The sequence below is a fragment of the Mobula hypostoma genome, chromosome 5, assembly GCF_963921235.1.
Source record: "Mobula hypostoma chromosome 5, sMobHyp1.1, whole genome shotgun sequence".
NCBI lineage: Eukaryota > Metazoa > Chordata > Chondrichthyes > Myliobatiformes > Myliobatidae > Mobula > Mobula hypostoma.
In genome coordinates, this window is record NC_086101.1 from 113,889,421 (window position 1) to 113,906,693 (window position 17,273).

At 46.8% G+C, this 17,273-nt stretch overlaps 1 protein-coding gene across 1 annotated transcript in view; it reads left to right on the top strand.

Annotated features, from left to right (window-relative positions):
* Window positions 1–17,273, top strand: part of LOC134346937 (zonadhesin-like) — a 153,685-nt gene that overhangs the window by 4,811 nt on the left and 131,601 nt on the right. The window contains exons 2-4 of the mRNA XM_063048811.1: window positions 11,228–11,259; window positions 13,228–13,398; window positions 14,644–14,903. Of these exons, the coding sequence (XP_062904881.1) occupies window positions 11,228–11,259; window positions 13,228–13,398; window positions 14,644–14,903 (463 nt within the window). The remainder of the gene's footprint in view (window positions 1–11,227; window positions 11,260–13,227; window positions 13,399–14,643; window positions 14,904–17,273) is intronic.

Consider the following 17,273-nt stretch of genomic DNA (forward strand, 5'->3'; position numbering starts at 1 on the left):
ACGTAGACCCAGGCTCTGTAGCTTTTGATCAGAGCTGTAGGATTGATGGTGTTAAACGCTGAGCTGTAGTCAATAAACAGCATTCTCACATAAGTATTTGTATTGTGTGTGTTTGTGAAAGAGAGTGTGAGTGTGTGTATGTAAGAGAGAGAGTGTGAATCTATATGTTTGTGTGTGAGAGAGAGATTGTGTGAATGTGTATGTTTGTGTGTGAGACAGTGTGTGTGCAAGAGAGAGTGAGAGTGTGTGTGTGTGAGAGAGAGCGTGTGTATGTGTGTGTGTGAGAGAATGTGTGTGTTTGAGCATGTGAGTATATGTGTGTGTGTGAGAGAGAGAGTGTGTGTGTGTGTGAGAGAGTGTGAGTGTGTGTGTGAGACAGAGTGTGAGAGTATGTGTTTGAGTGTGTGAGTGTGTGAGGGAGAGTGCGTGTGTGTGAGAGGAAGAGTGCGAGTGTGTGTGTGTGAGAGAGAGAGTGTGTGTGTTTGAGTGTGAGAGTGTGTGTGTTTGAGTGTGTGTCTGTGAGGGAGAGTGTGAGTGTGTGTGTGTGAGAGAAAGAGTGCAAGTGTGTGTGAGAGAGAGAGAGTGTGTGTGTGTGTGTGAGACGGAGTGTGAGAGTATGTGTGCGTTTGAGTGTGTGAGTGTGTGTGTGAGACAGTGTGAGAGTGTGTGTGAGACAGAGTGAGAGAGTATGTGTTCATTTGAGTGTAAGACGGGGTGTGAGAGTACGTGTGCGTTTGAGTGTGTAAGATTGTGTGTGAGACGGAGTGTGAGAGTATGTGTGAGACAGAGTGAGAGTGTGTGTGAGACAGAGTGAGAGAGTATGTGTGCGTTTGAGTGTGTGAGAGTGTGTGTGAGACGGAGTGTGAGAGTATGTGTGCGTTTGAGTGTGTGAGAGTGCGTGTGAGACGGGGTGTGAGAGTATGTGTGCGTTTGAGTGTGTGAGAGTGTGTGTGAGACAGAGTGTGAGAGTATGTGTGCATTCGAGTGTGTGAGTGTGGGTGTGTGTGGGGAGGGATGGTGGAGGGAGCGTTTGCAAAGTTTGTATGTTCTCCCTGTGACTGTGTGGGTTTGCCCTAGGTGCTCCGGTTTCCTCTCATGTCCCAACAACATGTGGGGTCAGTGGGTTAAATGGCTGCTGTAAACTATCCCCCTAGTGTGTGGGTGAGGAGTAGTTGAAGGGAGTGCTGTCGCAGGAAAGCAGCATCTATAGAGGACCCCCACCATCCACGCCCTCTTCTCGCTGCCGCCATCAGGAAGACGGTACAGGAGCCTCAGGACTCCCGCCACCAGGTTCAGGAACAGTTACTACCCCTCAACCATCAGTCTCCTGAACCAGCGTGTATAAATTCACTCACCACAACTCTGAACTGATTCCACAACCTAAAGACTCATTTTCAGGGACTCTACAACTCCTGTTCTCAGTATTAGTTACTTGTTTATCTATTATTATGTTTTTTTTCTTTTTGAACTTATACAATTTGTTGTCTTTTGCACGTTGGTTGTTTGGCCATCTTTGTGTATTGTTTTTCAATTATTCTATTTTGTTTCTTTGTATTTACTGTGAACACCCGCAAGAAAATGAATCTCAGGGCTGGGGACAGCCCTCAAGGACAACCACACATTCCAGCACCAACATAGCTTATCAACGATGTTCAGTGACGTATGTGTACTGTGATAATAAATTTACTTTGAAGTGAGATTGTGTGGGACTACAACCAGAGGTCATGGGTTAAGGGCGAAAGGTGAAAAGTTTAAGGGGAGCATGAGGGGAAACTTGTTCGCTCAGAGGGTGCTGAGAGTGTGGAACGAGCTGCCAGCACAAGTAGTGCATGTGAGCTCGATTTCAAAGCTTAGGGGAAGTTTGGATGGGTACATGGATGGTAGGGGTATGGAGAGCTATGGTCCCGGTGATGGTTGATGGCGGTAGGAAGTTTGAATGGTTCAGCATGGACTAGATGGGCCGGAGGGCCTGTTTCTGTGCTGACTTTTGGATGACTCTATGAACTTAGAACTTTGAATGTAAGGAGAGAAGTAGAGGATTGCTCAAAGAACACGCCCAGGCCCAATGGGCTGAGTGGATTCTTTCTATGTCAGAGGGACCGAGATCAACCTTGCACTGTCAGCAAACCTTGCAGCCCACACCCAGTTATAAATCCCTGAGGTGTATTAATAGGATGAGTGTGGAGAGAGATGGCTCATCTTGTGCGGGAATTTGCAACACCTCTTTAAAACCAGTCAAGTGTCTGCCCACAAGTTGGGATGAGGTGGAATATTTTTCTCAGGTGACTCCCCAGACCCCCTTCCTTGAAAAGTAGTGGAAGCGGAGTCTTTGAGTATATTTACGGAAGAGGGAGGTGAATCGAGAGATCACGAGATTGAGATTACAATCAGCCCAGCCACGATCTAGCTGACAGAACAGTGTCGAGAGGCCAAGTGGTCTCATGCTCCCAGTTTGTACACTTGAGTGTTTTCCTCATGCAGCTCTGCGTGATTCACCTCAGCATCGATGCCCTCACAAACTCTCTCTGATATATTAAGACTATAAGACATAAGATATAGGAGCAGAATTAGGCCATTCGGCCCATCGAGTCTGCTCTGCCATTTCATCATGGTTGATCCATTTCCCTCTCAGCCCTGAACTGTCTTCTCCCCATAGCCCTTCATGCTCTGGCTAATCAGGAATCTATATTAAGACCTGCATTTCTATAGTGTTTGTCAACAGGGCTGTACAAGGGATAGTTAAAACTGTTCAAGCTATCACCAGCACCAGTCTGCCCACTAACAAGGACATATAGAACACTATCTTACCCCTGAAGCACCTTCAATAACTCCAAAAGACTGAGGTTTGGTAAAATACTGAAAGGCTTTTATTCGCTGTACAATACGACCTCCACAGTGAGTGTCTGTCCCGGACTGAGGGGGAGGGGCAAGGCGAACACCTTTATACAGGACTCTGTGGGAGGAGCCACAGGGGCAGTCAGCAGAGGTGTGTGTCCAGACAGGTAACCCAGTTACAACATATATACATGGTTTACCACAACCCCGTTATGCCGCTGGCACTTAGGGCAGCAATGAAGATCCTCCATCTCTGGCAGTGTTCAGGGCTTCCTGTAGCATGTCAATATCTTCCTCTCAGTTTTCACTACTGTCAGTCGTGCAAGTCCCGGGTGGAGACTCAGGAATACCATCGCACTCCGATGTAGAAAGATTCTTCATTGCTGTTTCCATAACAATTTTGTTTGACCAGCCAGGGTTGTTATCCCTGAGCTGAACCCCCGAAACTGGAGGGCCAGTGGACCCTCTTAGTCTGGCCTCTACCCTTTGACCTGTCGGGCATGGGTGACCCCACCAAGAGCCAAAGCATAAAGTCCTGACGCCAGCCAACATCGCTCTCTGGGTCATTGAGGTATGTAAGCCTCCAAACTCTACAAAAAGGTTTTGGCCCTCTTGGAGGGTCAATCCCTCCAAATCCTGTAACAAGGTCGTGGCCCTCTTGGAGGTCATGCACTGAAAAATGACAATAAGCAATCTTGAACCTTAAATTTATTTGGCAGGGTAGAGAAACCTCAAAGGGGTTGTAACACACTCCTTCCCTCCACTGGCCTGTAGGTCACTTTTGGGCAATGTATAGCACCTGCTTACAACCCCCCCCCCACCCCCGATCAGGGTCATGTGAAGCCACAGGAGCAGGTGGTGGATGCTCGATGAGCACATCACAAGTCCTGGTTATGTGACCACTGACGCCAGGCAGACAACCTCTGAAGAGTGTTGGTAATGGCTGGGGTCACCCATCATGTAAAGACACTGCCCAGAAGAAGGCAAGGGCAAGCGACCTCTGTAGGAAAATTTTCCAAGAACAATCATGGTCACGGAAAGACCCTGATCGCCCCCGTCATAAAACACGGCACTTAATGATGATGTCATATGACACAGCATATATTGAATGAATGAATTCTTGAAGCTTGAAGACTTCCCAAATTGCCTTACAGTCAGTCGTTGTTGTAGGGTAGCCAGCAGTCAAAGCTTCTCACTGTAAACTCCCACAAAGAAAACAACAATAATCAGTTTGGGTGATGGGCAAGTACAGGTCCAGGGTACCTCAGACAATTCTGCATCTCCAGGGAGAAGCATGAGACAAAACCATGGGATTGGTTACACAGACAGAGAGTGGGGACTGGATCTTGTTGTAGCCCCTCCGCCGAAGGGCAGCCCCTCCAGCATCACAGCTCCTACACACGGCGGTAACAGGACTGACACTGGGAGCAACCGGACTGACATCGGGAGCAAGAGAGAGAGAGAGAGAGTAAGAAAGAGAGTGAGTGAGAGAGAGAAAAGACAGAGGCAGATAGAGAGAGAGGCAGGGAAAGGGAGAAAAGAAGCAGGTGGCTAACAGATGAGAGAGAGAAGGAGACAGGGAGAGGGGGAGAGCGAGAGATAGAGAGAGAGTGAAAGAGAGAGAGACAGATAGAGAGAGAGGGATAGAAAGAGAGAAAATGGGGGAGAGAAAAGGAGACAGAGAGAGAAAGACAAAGTGAAAAAAGAGAGGGAAGGCAAGAAACAGAAAGGAGAGAAGACATAGAGGAAGAAAAAGGAAAGAGAGAAAGAGGAATGGACAGGGAAAGAAAGAGTGAGGGAGACAAAGAGCTGGGGATAGAAAGGCAGAAAAAATGAGAGAGAGAGAGAGAGAGAGAGAGAGATACAAAGACAGGGGTGATGGGGTTGAGGAGAGAAGAGAGGGCATGAGAGAGCTGTGCAATCCAGAGGATACACTAGCCCTTTTTCAAGGGGGCGGTGGGAAAAGACGGTATCACAGTAATGCCTCACCCTGGGTGATGCCAAGTTCCTCAAGGTCTTTTGCAAATGCAAGACCCACCTCACGTACACATTCGCACATCGACATATATCTGTCCCTCAGCATAATTCATGATGAGTTACGTTAAAGGCTCAAGATGTGCCAGTGATGATGAACTCCCTGTAAGGTCATGAAGCCCATTTGTAGTAGAAATTCAAGGTAACGTCTGTCAGCGGGAGGTTTATGAAAGGGTGATCCTGCTAATAAAGAGCCGGTGCTAAGCCTGGAGAAGGGTTAGATTTCCCCTCCTGAGGCTCTGGCAGAGAGGACAATGGAGGAGAAGAGGAAAGACCGAGTGAGCCCAGGACGTTTCTCTTTGATGCAAAGGAGAATGAGAGGTGACTTGATAGAGGTGTACAAGCTGATGAGTGGACAGCCAGTGTCTTTTTTCGCAGGGAGACAATGGCTAAAACGAGAAGACATAGTTTGAAGGTGATTGGAGGAAGCTGGAGGCACGGTGGCGTAGTGGTTGGCATGACACTTTACAGCACTGGTGACCCAGGTTCAATTCTCGCCGCTGCCCGTTCGTTCTCCCCCTGACCGTGTGCGTTTCCTCCACAGTCCAAAGACATTACAGTTAGTAGGTTAGTCAGTCATTGTAAATTGCCCGTGGTTAGGCTAGGGTCAAATTGGGTTGCTGGATGGTATGGCTCGAAGGGCCGGAAGGGCCCTTTCCGTGCTGTACCCCAATTAATCAAAAATCAATCCAATCAATCAATCAATAAACAAATAGATAAACAGAGAGCTAGACAGACAAATATATACTGTAAATAGATAGACAAATATATAGACAGATAGATAGACAGACAGACAGAGAGGTAGACAGATAGATAGACAGACAGACAGATAGACAGGCAGATAGAAACATAGATAGATAGACAGACAAACAGATAGATCGATGGATTGATAGATTGATAGATAGACAGACAGACAGATAGATAAATAGATAGTTAGACAGACAGACAGATAGATCAATAGATAGATCCTCAGATCAATAGATAGACAGACAGGTAGATAAATAGGTACAGACAGACAGACAGATAGATTGATAGATAGATCCTCAGGTCAATAGATAGACAGACAGATAGATAAATAGATACAGACAGACAGACAGATAGATTGATAGATAGATCCTCAGATCAATAGATAGATAGACATATAGATAGACAGAGTTATAAGAAAGGTGTCAGGTAGGCGTATGGTTTTGGCCACTAGGTCACATCAGTGACTACACTTCACGGTGGGTGGTCTGGAATTAATTTATTTGCTGATAGTAGAGAGATGAAGCTCTGACTCTAACTCTGTGTGTCAGTGCCTCTCAACTCAGTCTTGGAGGGAATGCGTTAGGTGCATCCAGTGTCTCTTGTCATCACCAGTCATATCTAATAACACCAACTCTTTGAGGTCACCAGGGCTCAGAGGTGGACTCAGTGCAGATTAAACGTGGTACCTACTTAAAGCATCCACACCAAGGTGGAGCTGTACCACAGCTGTGATCTTTTCACACTCTTGTACGGCTCAGAATCCTGTAGTCCATCCCTCCTGATTGGTTAGTCCTCATCCAATCAGGTTTCCCTTCCCCCACCTTGTTTACAATGGAAATCCAGTTCTTACTTAGAGTGAGACCTTCGTCTTTGTTAAAAAAAAAAAATTCTCTGGTTTTATTTCATGGCTTCCTTCACCAGGCGGTCACAAAAGCCTTTGGCATGACACAATAATTTTATGCCATCAAAGTCAATCCTATGGCCATTGTGAATGCAATGTTCACCTACCGCCAATTTCTCCAGGTATCCCAAACGTGCTCCTTGATGCGGGTTTCCACCGTGCGTGCCGTCTAGCTGATATACGCTGCTCTGCGCTCACAGAGACTCCTGTAAACACCAGCTGACCTGAGTCCCAGGTCACCTTTGACCCGTATAAACCGTGACTTGAGCTTCCTTTAGGGTTTGTCAATGGTTTTAATCCTCTTCGTTTTCACTGCTGTCAGTCATTCAAGACCCAGGAATACCGTCGCACCGTCAATGAAGGATTCTTCATTGCTGTGTTCATAACAATTTTGTTTTACCAGTCAGGGTCATTAGCCATGAGCTGAACCCCCGAACCTGAAGGATCGGTGGGCCACTCTTAGATTGGCCTCAATCTACTCTTTGACCTGTTTGACATGGGTGATCCTACCAAGAGCCAAAGCATAAAGCCCTGACTCCAGCCAATATAGCTCTCCGGATCATTGAAGCACACAAACCTCCAAACCCAACGACAAGATTGTGTCCTCTTGGAGGCTGCCAAGATTAAGGAGAGCATTTTTGTTTGTCCACAAACCAAACAGGTGTCAATGACAGGCAATTCAAAGATCTTCTAGTGGAACCGGAGAAAATTGCATGGAAGGCATTCAAGGATATTGTTGAAAAATTTCTTGGCAACTACAGAGCACCAAACTACATGCAGCTGGTTGACAACATGCTTCAAGCACACAAAACCATGAAATGCAACATGTCACTAAAGATCCATTTTCTGCATTCCCATTTAGAATACTTCTCTGCCAATCTTGGCACTGACAGTGACGAGCACGGTGAAATGTGGTCATGGAGAAACTGTATCAGGACAACTGGTATCCATCAATTCTGGCTGATTGTTGTTGGACACTTAAGCGAGAAGCCTTAGACACTGAGTACAAATGAAAATCATCACCAAAACATTTTTAGCTTAGTTAAACAATTGCAAAGCGTCAGCAATATTATGCAATTAAATGCATTACATTCAATAAAAGTTAATTTCTCATTTCTCCAACTTCCAACTTTATAAAGTAGTCTGGAATTATATTTGTGTTCAGCTTCAAGTGGTCTATCATAAACAAAAAAAAAAAATCCTGAGGAAGCAACGCTTTCGAAAAGATTTGTTGTCCACCGTAATTGCATGGCAAATGAATTATCGAGGGTTAACTGGGTTCTTGTGCATCCTTCTTAAGTTAAGAGAGGCATTTGAAATTTTCCAATCTGGTGACCCAATTTCTGAGCAGCTACGTTGGACGATTATGACTAATGCTCCTGCAGTCTTCTGTTGGAACCAATCAGATCCTTAAAGACTCGATCTTAACTCTCATTAATTTCTTGACTACCAACTTTATTCCCCCAACATATTAGAGTTGTGGAATCGTAGAGCACAGAAAAGGCCCTTTCACCCATGGCAACCAAGTTCGCCTCATCAGAATCAGAATCAGCTTTGATATTACCAGCATACCGTATGTAGCGGAATCTGTTGTCTTTGCGGCAGTAGTGCAACATAATAATAAAAACTGTGAATTACAGTAAGTTTTATATCCTTTTTCTCATTGCTACCATCAGGAAGGAGGTACATAATAATAAAGGCATCATGCAAGACCATGGATCTGCGCCTGGAAAGTCTTCACTCTCCAGGGCGCAGGACTGGGCAAGGTTGTATGGAAGACCAACAGTTGCCCATGCTGCAAGTCTCCCCTCTCCACGCCACCGATGTTGACCAAGGGAAGGGCATTAGGACTCATACAGCTTGGCACCAGTGTCGTCACAGAGCAATGTGATTAACTGCCTCGCTCAAGGACACAACATGTTGCCTCGGCTGGGGCTCGAACTCACGACCTTCAGGTCGCTAGTCCAATGCTTTCACCACTTGGCCACGTGCCCACACTAAGGAGGTACACACACACACACACACACACACACACACACATATATGTAATAGTATATACATATAATAGTTAAATTAAATCTGTAGTACAAAAATTAAAATAAAAAGGTAGTAATGTAGTGGGTTTAATGTCCATTCAGAAATCGGACGGCAAAGGTGAAGAAGCTGTTCCTGAATCACTGAGTGGTGCCTTCAGGCTTCTGTACCTCCTTCCTGATGGTAGCAATGAGAAGAGGGCATGTCCTGGGTGATGGGGGTCCTTAATACTGGATGCCGCCTTTTTGAGGCATCGCTCCTTGAAGGTGTCCTGAGTGCTACGGAGGCTAGTCTCATGACAGAGCTTTCCCAATGCTCTGCAGCTTACTTTGATCCTGTGCAGTAGACCCCCCCCCTCCGCCTGCCCCCCCATATCAGACGGTGATGCAACCAGTTAGAATGCTTCCCACAGTACATCTGTAGAAATTTGTGAGTGTTTTAGTGGCATAACAAATCTCCTCAAACTCCTAGTGAAATATAGCCACTGTCAAGCCTTCTTTGTAGCTGCATCGATGTATTGGACCCAGGGTAGATCATGTGATCAAGTATGGTGAGATACGGCCACAATGACAGGCAGTATCATGGGAACAGATAGTATACACATGATCCACTCAGTGGCCAGTTTATTAGATACAGCTGCTCGTTATTGCACATATCTAATCAGCCAATCATGAGGCAACAGCTCAATGCGTAAAAGCATGCAGACATGGTCAAGAGGTTCAGCTATTCATCAGAATTGGGAAATAATGTGATCTTAGTGACTTTCAACAGAAAATGATGGTTGGTGCTGGACAGGGTGGTTTGAGTATCTCAGAAATTCAGAATCAGGCTTAATAACACCAGCATATGTCGTGAAATTTCCTGGGATTTTCACACACAACAGTTTTTAGAGTTTCTAGAGAATGGTGCAAGAAACAAGAAAAGATCCAGCGAGTGGCAGTTCTGTAGGTGGAAATGCTTTGTTAATGAGAGAGGTCAGAGGAGAATGGCCAGGCTGCTTAAAGCTGACAGGAAAGGAGACAGTAACTCAGATATCCACGCATTGTAATAGTGTGTGCAGAAGAGCATCTCTGAGCACACAACACGTTGCACCTCACAGTGGATGGGCTGCTGCAGCAGAAGACCACGAGCATAGACTCAGTGGACACTTTATTAGTTACAGGGGGTACACAATAACGTGGCAGCTGAGTGCAACTTATACAAGACAGTGGAAGAGGAAGCTTGAAAGAGCAATGCTATAGTGTAAAACAAACAAAAAGACACAATGAGAGGCAAGTCCATGGTCTGAGGCAAGAGGAGTGTTTGCTGAGGTAGGGTTAGGTTGTGCAGATTGGTTCAAGTATCTAATGGTTGAAGAAAAATACCTGTTCCTTCAGGCTTCTGTACGTCCAGGCAAATGCTACCAGTGAGAAGAGGGCATGCTCTGTATGATGGGGGTCTGTGATGATAGAAGCTGTCTTCTTGAGCACCTCCTTTATCTGTCTATCTATTTATCTATCAAGTGGCCAAGTGGTTAAGGCATTCGACTAGCGACCTGAAGGTCATGAGTTCAAGCCCCCGCCAAGACAGCGTGTTGTGTCCTTGAGCAAGGCACTTAATCACACATTGCTCTGCGACGACATCAGTGCCAACCTGTATCGGCCCTTACCCTTCCCTTGGACAACATCAGTGTTGTGGAGAGGGGAGACTTGCAGCATGGGCAACTGCTAGTCTTCCATACAACCTTGCCCAGGCCTGCGCCCTGGAGAGTGAAGAATTTCCAGGAGCAGATCCATGGTCCGCAAGACTAACGGATGCCTTATTTATTTATCTATCTATCAATCAATCTATCTATCTGTCTAGATAGTCTATCAATCAATCTATGTCTATCTATCTGTCTATCAATCAATTTGCCTATCTATCTATCTTGATACTTATCTATCTATCAATCAATCTATCTGTCTATCTATCTATTTATCTATCAATCAATCCAGCTATCTGTCTGTCTAACAACAGGAATTCTACAGATGCTGGAAATTCAAGCAACACACATAAAAGTTGCTGGTGAACACAGCAGGCCAGGCAGCATCTCCAGGAAGAGGTGCAGTCGAAGTTTCAGGCCGAGACCCTTCAGGCCTGAAATGTCGACTGCACCTCTTCCTAGAGATGCCGCCTGGCCTGTTGCGTTCACCAGCAACTTTTATGTGTGTTGCTTATCTGCCTGTCTATCTATATCTATTTTGCGGAATAGACTCCTACCCAGATCGCTGGGCACTGTAAAGTGTTTGTGCTAACCACAATGTTACTGTGCCACTACATGTGAAAGAGAGGTTCAGCCGAGGCCCCACAGGCTGAATGTGACATTATATTGAAGGAGAGAAGGATGTTGGTATTGGTTGATCATGGTCACAGATAGTGAGGTACAGTGAAAAGCTTGTCTTGCACATTGTCCATACAGATCCTATCATTACATGGAGCACTGAGGTCGAACAAGGTAAAACAATAACAGAATTCAGAATAAAGTGTAACAGCTACAGAGAAAGTGCAGTGCAGGCAGACAGTAAAGTGTAAAGTAGATGTAGTTAGTGGGGGGTAGGGAAGTGCTTGAGTGGGACTTTGCATTGACGAACATTACACTAATCTCTTGGCTTCTGCTCAGGAAGTTGCTGAATGTTTTGATTTGTTTTCTTCCCACAGCTTACAGTGCAGCGATGGTCAGCCCGAGAAAGGTACTATTCCTTCACTTGTCTCTTCCTGTTTGCTCCAGGCCACTCGACCCCTCAAGATGACACTGGCACTCTGTTAGCCTTGGCACCACTGAACGGCAGTCCCACCTCCAGAACCTGGGCTGACAACCCTGGAGTCTCTGGGGTTCCCCGAAGTCCCGCCACTCAATGGGCACCCAATCCAAAACAACACACAAAAAATGCTGTAGGGACACAGCAGGCCAGGCAGCACCTAGGGAAATGAATGAACAATCAACGATTTGGACCGAGACCCTTCATCGGGACTGAGGAGGAAGGGGGAAGCTGCCAGAATAAAACGGAGGGGGGAGGGGATGGAGGCTAGCTGGAAAGTGATAGGTGAGGCCATGGGGGTGGGAAATATCAAGGGAAAGAAGGAAAATCCGATAGGAGAGGAGTGTGGATAATAGGAGAAAGGGAAGGATGAGGGGACCCAGGAGGAAGTAAAAGGCAGGTGAGGAGAAGTGAGAGGATAAATTGGGGAATAGAAGGAGGGGGTGGTATTTGTTTACCAGAAGGAGAAATTGATATTTATGCTCAGGTTGGAGGCTACCCAGATGGAATACAAGGTGTTGCTCCTCCATCCTGAGTGTGGCCTCACCTTGGCACAATATGATGAAGTGATCTGTCTCAATCGCATGGAAAACAAAGCTCCCTTGCTCCATGACAATAATAATTACCATTTATTTATTTATCAAGATACAGCGCAGAATGGGCCCTTCCAGCCCTTCAAGCTGTCCCGCCCATCAATCCCCCGATTTGATCCGAGGCTGATCACCATTGATCTAAAAACAAAGAGGGCATAAAACCAGAGGAGAGAGATTTAAATGGGACATCAGGGGCAATTTCTTCTCACAAAGGGTGGTGTATATTTGGCACGAGCTGCCAGGTATAGTGGTTGTGGTGAGCACATTAGTAACATTTAATAGATAGCAGGAGACTTCCAACACACTGTTTACAGAGCATTCTTTTTATGCATAAGAATGAGACAAGGCTACTGCTTCCAGTGAGCTCGGTCCTTCCGACACATTTGTTGTAGTCTGCCATCTGCGGTTGGCTCATCTTTGTTACTTCCTTATTCCACAATGTTCAGTACATTGGGTGATTGTAGTCACATATTCCTTTAGTAAGCACATTTCTTGTAGTTTCTTCCTGCTGCTTTAGGCACATACATACATTGCAACATATTAGCTTAACACTCTGGGAATGTCTACTCTATTTTATCACATCAAATGGTTACAAAAAACACAAAATTCACTATGTATTTCTACAGACTCCAACTGAGAGGAGATGTGGAGATTATGACCATGTGCGGTGGTATGTACTGTTCAGCTAGGTTTTCTAATATACAGTAACAACCTACAACAAATTCAGAGTGGATCAAATTACAGGTGCATTTTATTATTTACGTGCAAGGGAAGGTCTATCTCCATATGTTATAGTCTGGAAGATGGTTTCAACCTTACAGCTCAAAACAAACCTCTTTTATACTTCTACAGAGATAAGTAATTAGGATGTTCCATTCCATAATGGCATTCCTCCATTATCTGCATCCATCTCTGGTTGCTGGCATTTGTTCTTCGATCAGGCCATTTGTCTTTAGGGCTTCTTCCCCCCAGGACAGCAGTGTCCTGTTTTTCTCTGTTGTCAAAACATTGCCCCCCGCCACCATAAAACACACACACACACACTCACTCACTCCTGGTAAGCCTCCACTCAAACAAGCCAGCAAACCAGCAAAGCACTCTGGGATCACACAGGTTCCATTTTGTCATATTACATTACAAATTCATATTGATTTCAGAGCTACAGATATGCTTATTTCCACAACAGGCAGAACAGATTTAGGCCCCATTTGCATAATTACTTTGGTACAACACCATAAGCCAAAGGATCTGTTGCATTGGGGTTGATGTTGATTTTCGACTAATCAGTCTCCTCTCTCGCCATCAGATTACATCACCCGCTGTGACTTCAATGATAACTCCCAGCCCTTCTGCAACTGGACTCAGGTGTGCGAATCGGACAGTGGAGAATGGATCAGGACCAACGGGGAAACGCCTACCCAAAGCACTGGCCCCTCACAGGACTATCCAGCGCCCTGGAACAATGAAGCAAAGAAGGGTGAGCGGGAAATCCGAATCCCAGCCGGATGCAGAGAGTATCGGCAGATGTTTAGTTAAAAACAGAAATTATGGAAGGCCTTAACAGGTTGTGCAGGTTCTGTAGACAGATGAACAGAATTAATGTTTTCAAATGCTTTACAAAGGGTTGTCAACTTGAGGGATTGGATTACCTCCTCTCTCCACAGGTGGATTGGTTCGATCCCGGCCGCCAGCAATCAGTGTGTGTGTGTGTGTGTGTGTGTATCAGTGTCTATGTATGTCTGCACGTGTCTGTCTGTGTGCATGTCTGTGTCTGTGTATGTCTCTGTGTGTGTATCTGTGTGTGTCTGAGCATATGTATATTTATGTATCTATATGTGTGTCCCTGCGTCTGTCTGTGAATCTAAATGTGTATTGTGTATCTGTGTATGTGTTTGTGTGTGTGTGTGTGTGTGTGTGTGTGTGTGTGTGTGTGTCTGTGTGTGTCTCTCTGTGTGAGTGCACCTGTGTGTGTATGTATGCGGCTGTGTATGTGTGTTTGTATATGTATGTGTCAGTGTATGTGTTTGTGAGTGTGTATGTGTATGTATGTATGTGTGTGTGTGAGTGTGTGTATGAGTGTGTATGAATATGTTTCCGTGTCAGTGAATCAGTGAATGTCTGCGCATCTGTCTGTGTGCATGTCTGTGTGTGTGTGTGTGTGTGTGTGTGTGTGTGTGTGTGTGTCTGTGTGTTTGTGTGTGAGTGTGTGTGTCTGTGTTTGTGTTTGTGTCCATGTGTATGCTTGTACATCTGTACGTACTGTATCTGTGTGTGTATATGTATGTATGTGTGTTTGTGTCTGTATGTGTATAGTAATATGTGGTGTTTTTCTGTCTATGTGGAGTTTTTATGTTCTCATTGTGACCCTATAGGTTCCCCTTGATGTTTGGGTTCCATCTCACATCTCAACGACATGTGGGGATGGGTGTTAGTCAGCCGCTGGTGTGAATATTTGAGGGGTAGAACATGGCAGGGTGGGTGTAGAGTGGTGACTCTCGATGGCATTGTGAGATTAGCGTAGGGTGATCCTAAATGATGGCCAGCATGGGCTTGATGGGCCAAAGGGCCTGTTTCTGCGGTCTGGCTCAGTGACTGAGGTGGAGTCTGATGAGGGGTGAGGCTGGCTGCTGTGAGGGACAGGAAGGGTGCGGGGAGTGGGGGTAGGATGCGGACGCGTTCCCAGCCAACCAGTCTCACCATGGCTACCCGGTCTCTCAAGCAGGCTACTACATCTACCAGGAGGCAAGTAACTTCATTCAGGGCCAGTTTATCCGCCTGGAGAGCCCACCGCTGAATCTGACCGAGGGCGCATGCGTCGAGTTCTCCTATCACATGTACGGGACATTTGGCTCACAATCGGAGCTAAAGGTTCTGGCCAGCCGCGGGACACAGGAGGATCTGCTTTGGGAGAGGACCCTGCCACAGAGCCATGCCTGGCTGCAGGGCTCGGTGACGGTACCAGCTTTGGACCAGATCACTCGGGTGAGTAACTATCAGAGGCCCTGAAATATGCGTCTGCGTGGCCCAACGCTGGGGCCTGTTTCCCCTCCACGATGCAGTGGGTGGAATTAAGTGGAGTGGGTCAGGGAAGACTCGGTGGGCCAAGTGGCCGTCACAAGAAGCTATGGGAGTTTGGCAAGATGGGTGGGTTTGAAGTTGCACACAGGGTAACAGGGCACAATTCCCGAAGGATATCTAAGCGATCCTTTGGTGCAGCAGGTACAGCCAGCACCTGAGTTCCAGCGACCCAAGTTCCATCCCGACCTCTGGCTCTGCCTCTGTATGCGTGCGCACGTGTGTGTGTGTGTGTGTGTGTGTGTGTGTGTGTGTGTGGACTTTGCATGTTCTCCCAGGACTGTGTGGGTCCCCACCCCCCAGGTGCTTCAGGTTCCTGTCACTTCCTAACGCCACATGCGGTCGATGGGTTAATTACCCCGCCCCAGTGTGTGAGTGCCAGGGCTGATTGAGTGACGAGGTGGAGTTACGTCACTACAAAAGGAGGTGTACGGTGCTCTATCCCTCCGCTAGCCTGCGGGTCAATCCTGGGCAGGTGTAGCACCTGCTTAGCTCCCCCTCCCTCAATCAGGGTGACGTGAAGCCATGAGAGCCGGTGGTGGATGGTTCAATGAGCAGCTGGTGTATATCGCAAGCCCTGGTTATGTGACCACTGACGCCAGGCAGACAATCTCTGAAGAGTGTTGATAATGGCTGGGATCACCTGTCTTGTAAAGACACTGCCCAGAAGAAGGCAATGGCAAACCACTTCTGTAGAAAAATTTTCCAAGGGTGATCCTGGTCACGGATGGACCATGATCGCCCAGATCATACAACACGGCACATAATGACGATGAGCGTGAGTGAGGGGTAGAGCCAACGGGAACGTGGGAGAGTGAGATGAGGTGGGTGTAAGTAAATGACTGATGGTCCAGCATAGTCTGGTTGGGCCTAGTCACAGGACAATTTACAATGACTAATCAACCTTTGGGAGGAAACCATTGCACCCGGGGAACATACAAACTTCTTTCAGACAGTGACAGGAATCGAACCTGTGCACCGATACCGTGCAGCGTTGTGGAACTTCAGGCTTTTGTACCTCCTGCCCAATGGCAGCAGTGAGAAGAAGGCATCATCCAGATGGTGAGGGTCCTTGATGATCGGTTCTTCTTGGTTCAGACACTATCGATGAACGAAATGTGGTTGGGAGGTGAGGTGTTACCTTGGAGATGACATTTTAAACCAAAGCACTGCCTGTTTGCTCAAGGCCCCAGCATGTTCCCTCAGAACTTGGAGTCCTGGCCAATAATTATCTTACGGTCAGCACTTCTCAAAAAAGAACAAGTTTACCCAGACATTACCATATTGCAGCAACACACTCAAAGTGCTGTAGGAACTCAGCAGGTCAGGCAGCATCTATGGAAATGAATGAACAGTCAACATTTTGGGCTGAGACCCTTCTTCAGGACTGGAAAGGAAGAGGGAAGATGCCAGAATAAAAAGGTGGAGGGTGGGGAAGGAGGATAGTTAGACGGTGACGGGTGAAACGAGGTGGGTGGGAGAGGTCAAGGGCTGGAGAAGAAGGCAGCTGATAGGAGAGGTGAGAGGCCCATAGGAGAAAGGGAAGGAGGTGGGGCACCAGAGTGGAGGTGATGGACTGGGCCATATCCACTACTTTTTGTAGGATTTTCCTACAAGATGTAGAGGAGACCACATTGGGAGTACCTACAGATTTGTAGGTGAAGTGTTGCCTCACTTGGAAGGGCTCTTTGGGAATGGAGGTGAGGGAAGAGGTAAATGGGCAGGTGTAGCATTTCTGTCCATTCACCTCCTCCCTTGCTTCGATATGTGCCAGGAGGGAGATTAGTGAGGAGGGATGAATGGACAAGGGAATCATGGAGAGAGTAATCCTTGTGGAATGCAGAGATTGGGGCAGAGGTAAAGATGCATCTGGTGTAAAGATGTAAAGATGTCATCCAGTGGTAGGTGAGGACAAGAGGAACTCTATCCCTGCTAAGGCAACAGGGAGATGGGGTGAGCGTGGATGTCCAGGAAATGGAGGAGATTCAGGTGTCTTGGGTGACACCAGCAGACTTGCTTGCCATGGTGTCTGACTGGCAACTGAAAGTCGATCTGGGCAAGCAATTGAAGTTCCCTGACTTCATCACATCATCATCCCTGAGGCTGGTCATTCTTTCAGAAACCTCGAAGCAGGTGGTCATGGTAGAGCTGACTGTGCCTTGGAAAGACCAGTCTGAGGAGGCGTTGGAGCATAAGAAAGCCAAATGCCAGGAGCTGGTGGAGCAGTGCCAGGCACAGGGGTGGAGGGCACAATGCCAGCCTGTAGAGGTGGGGTGC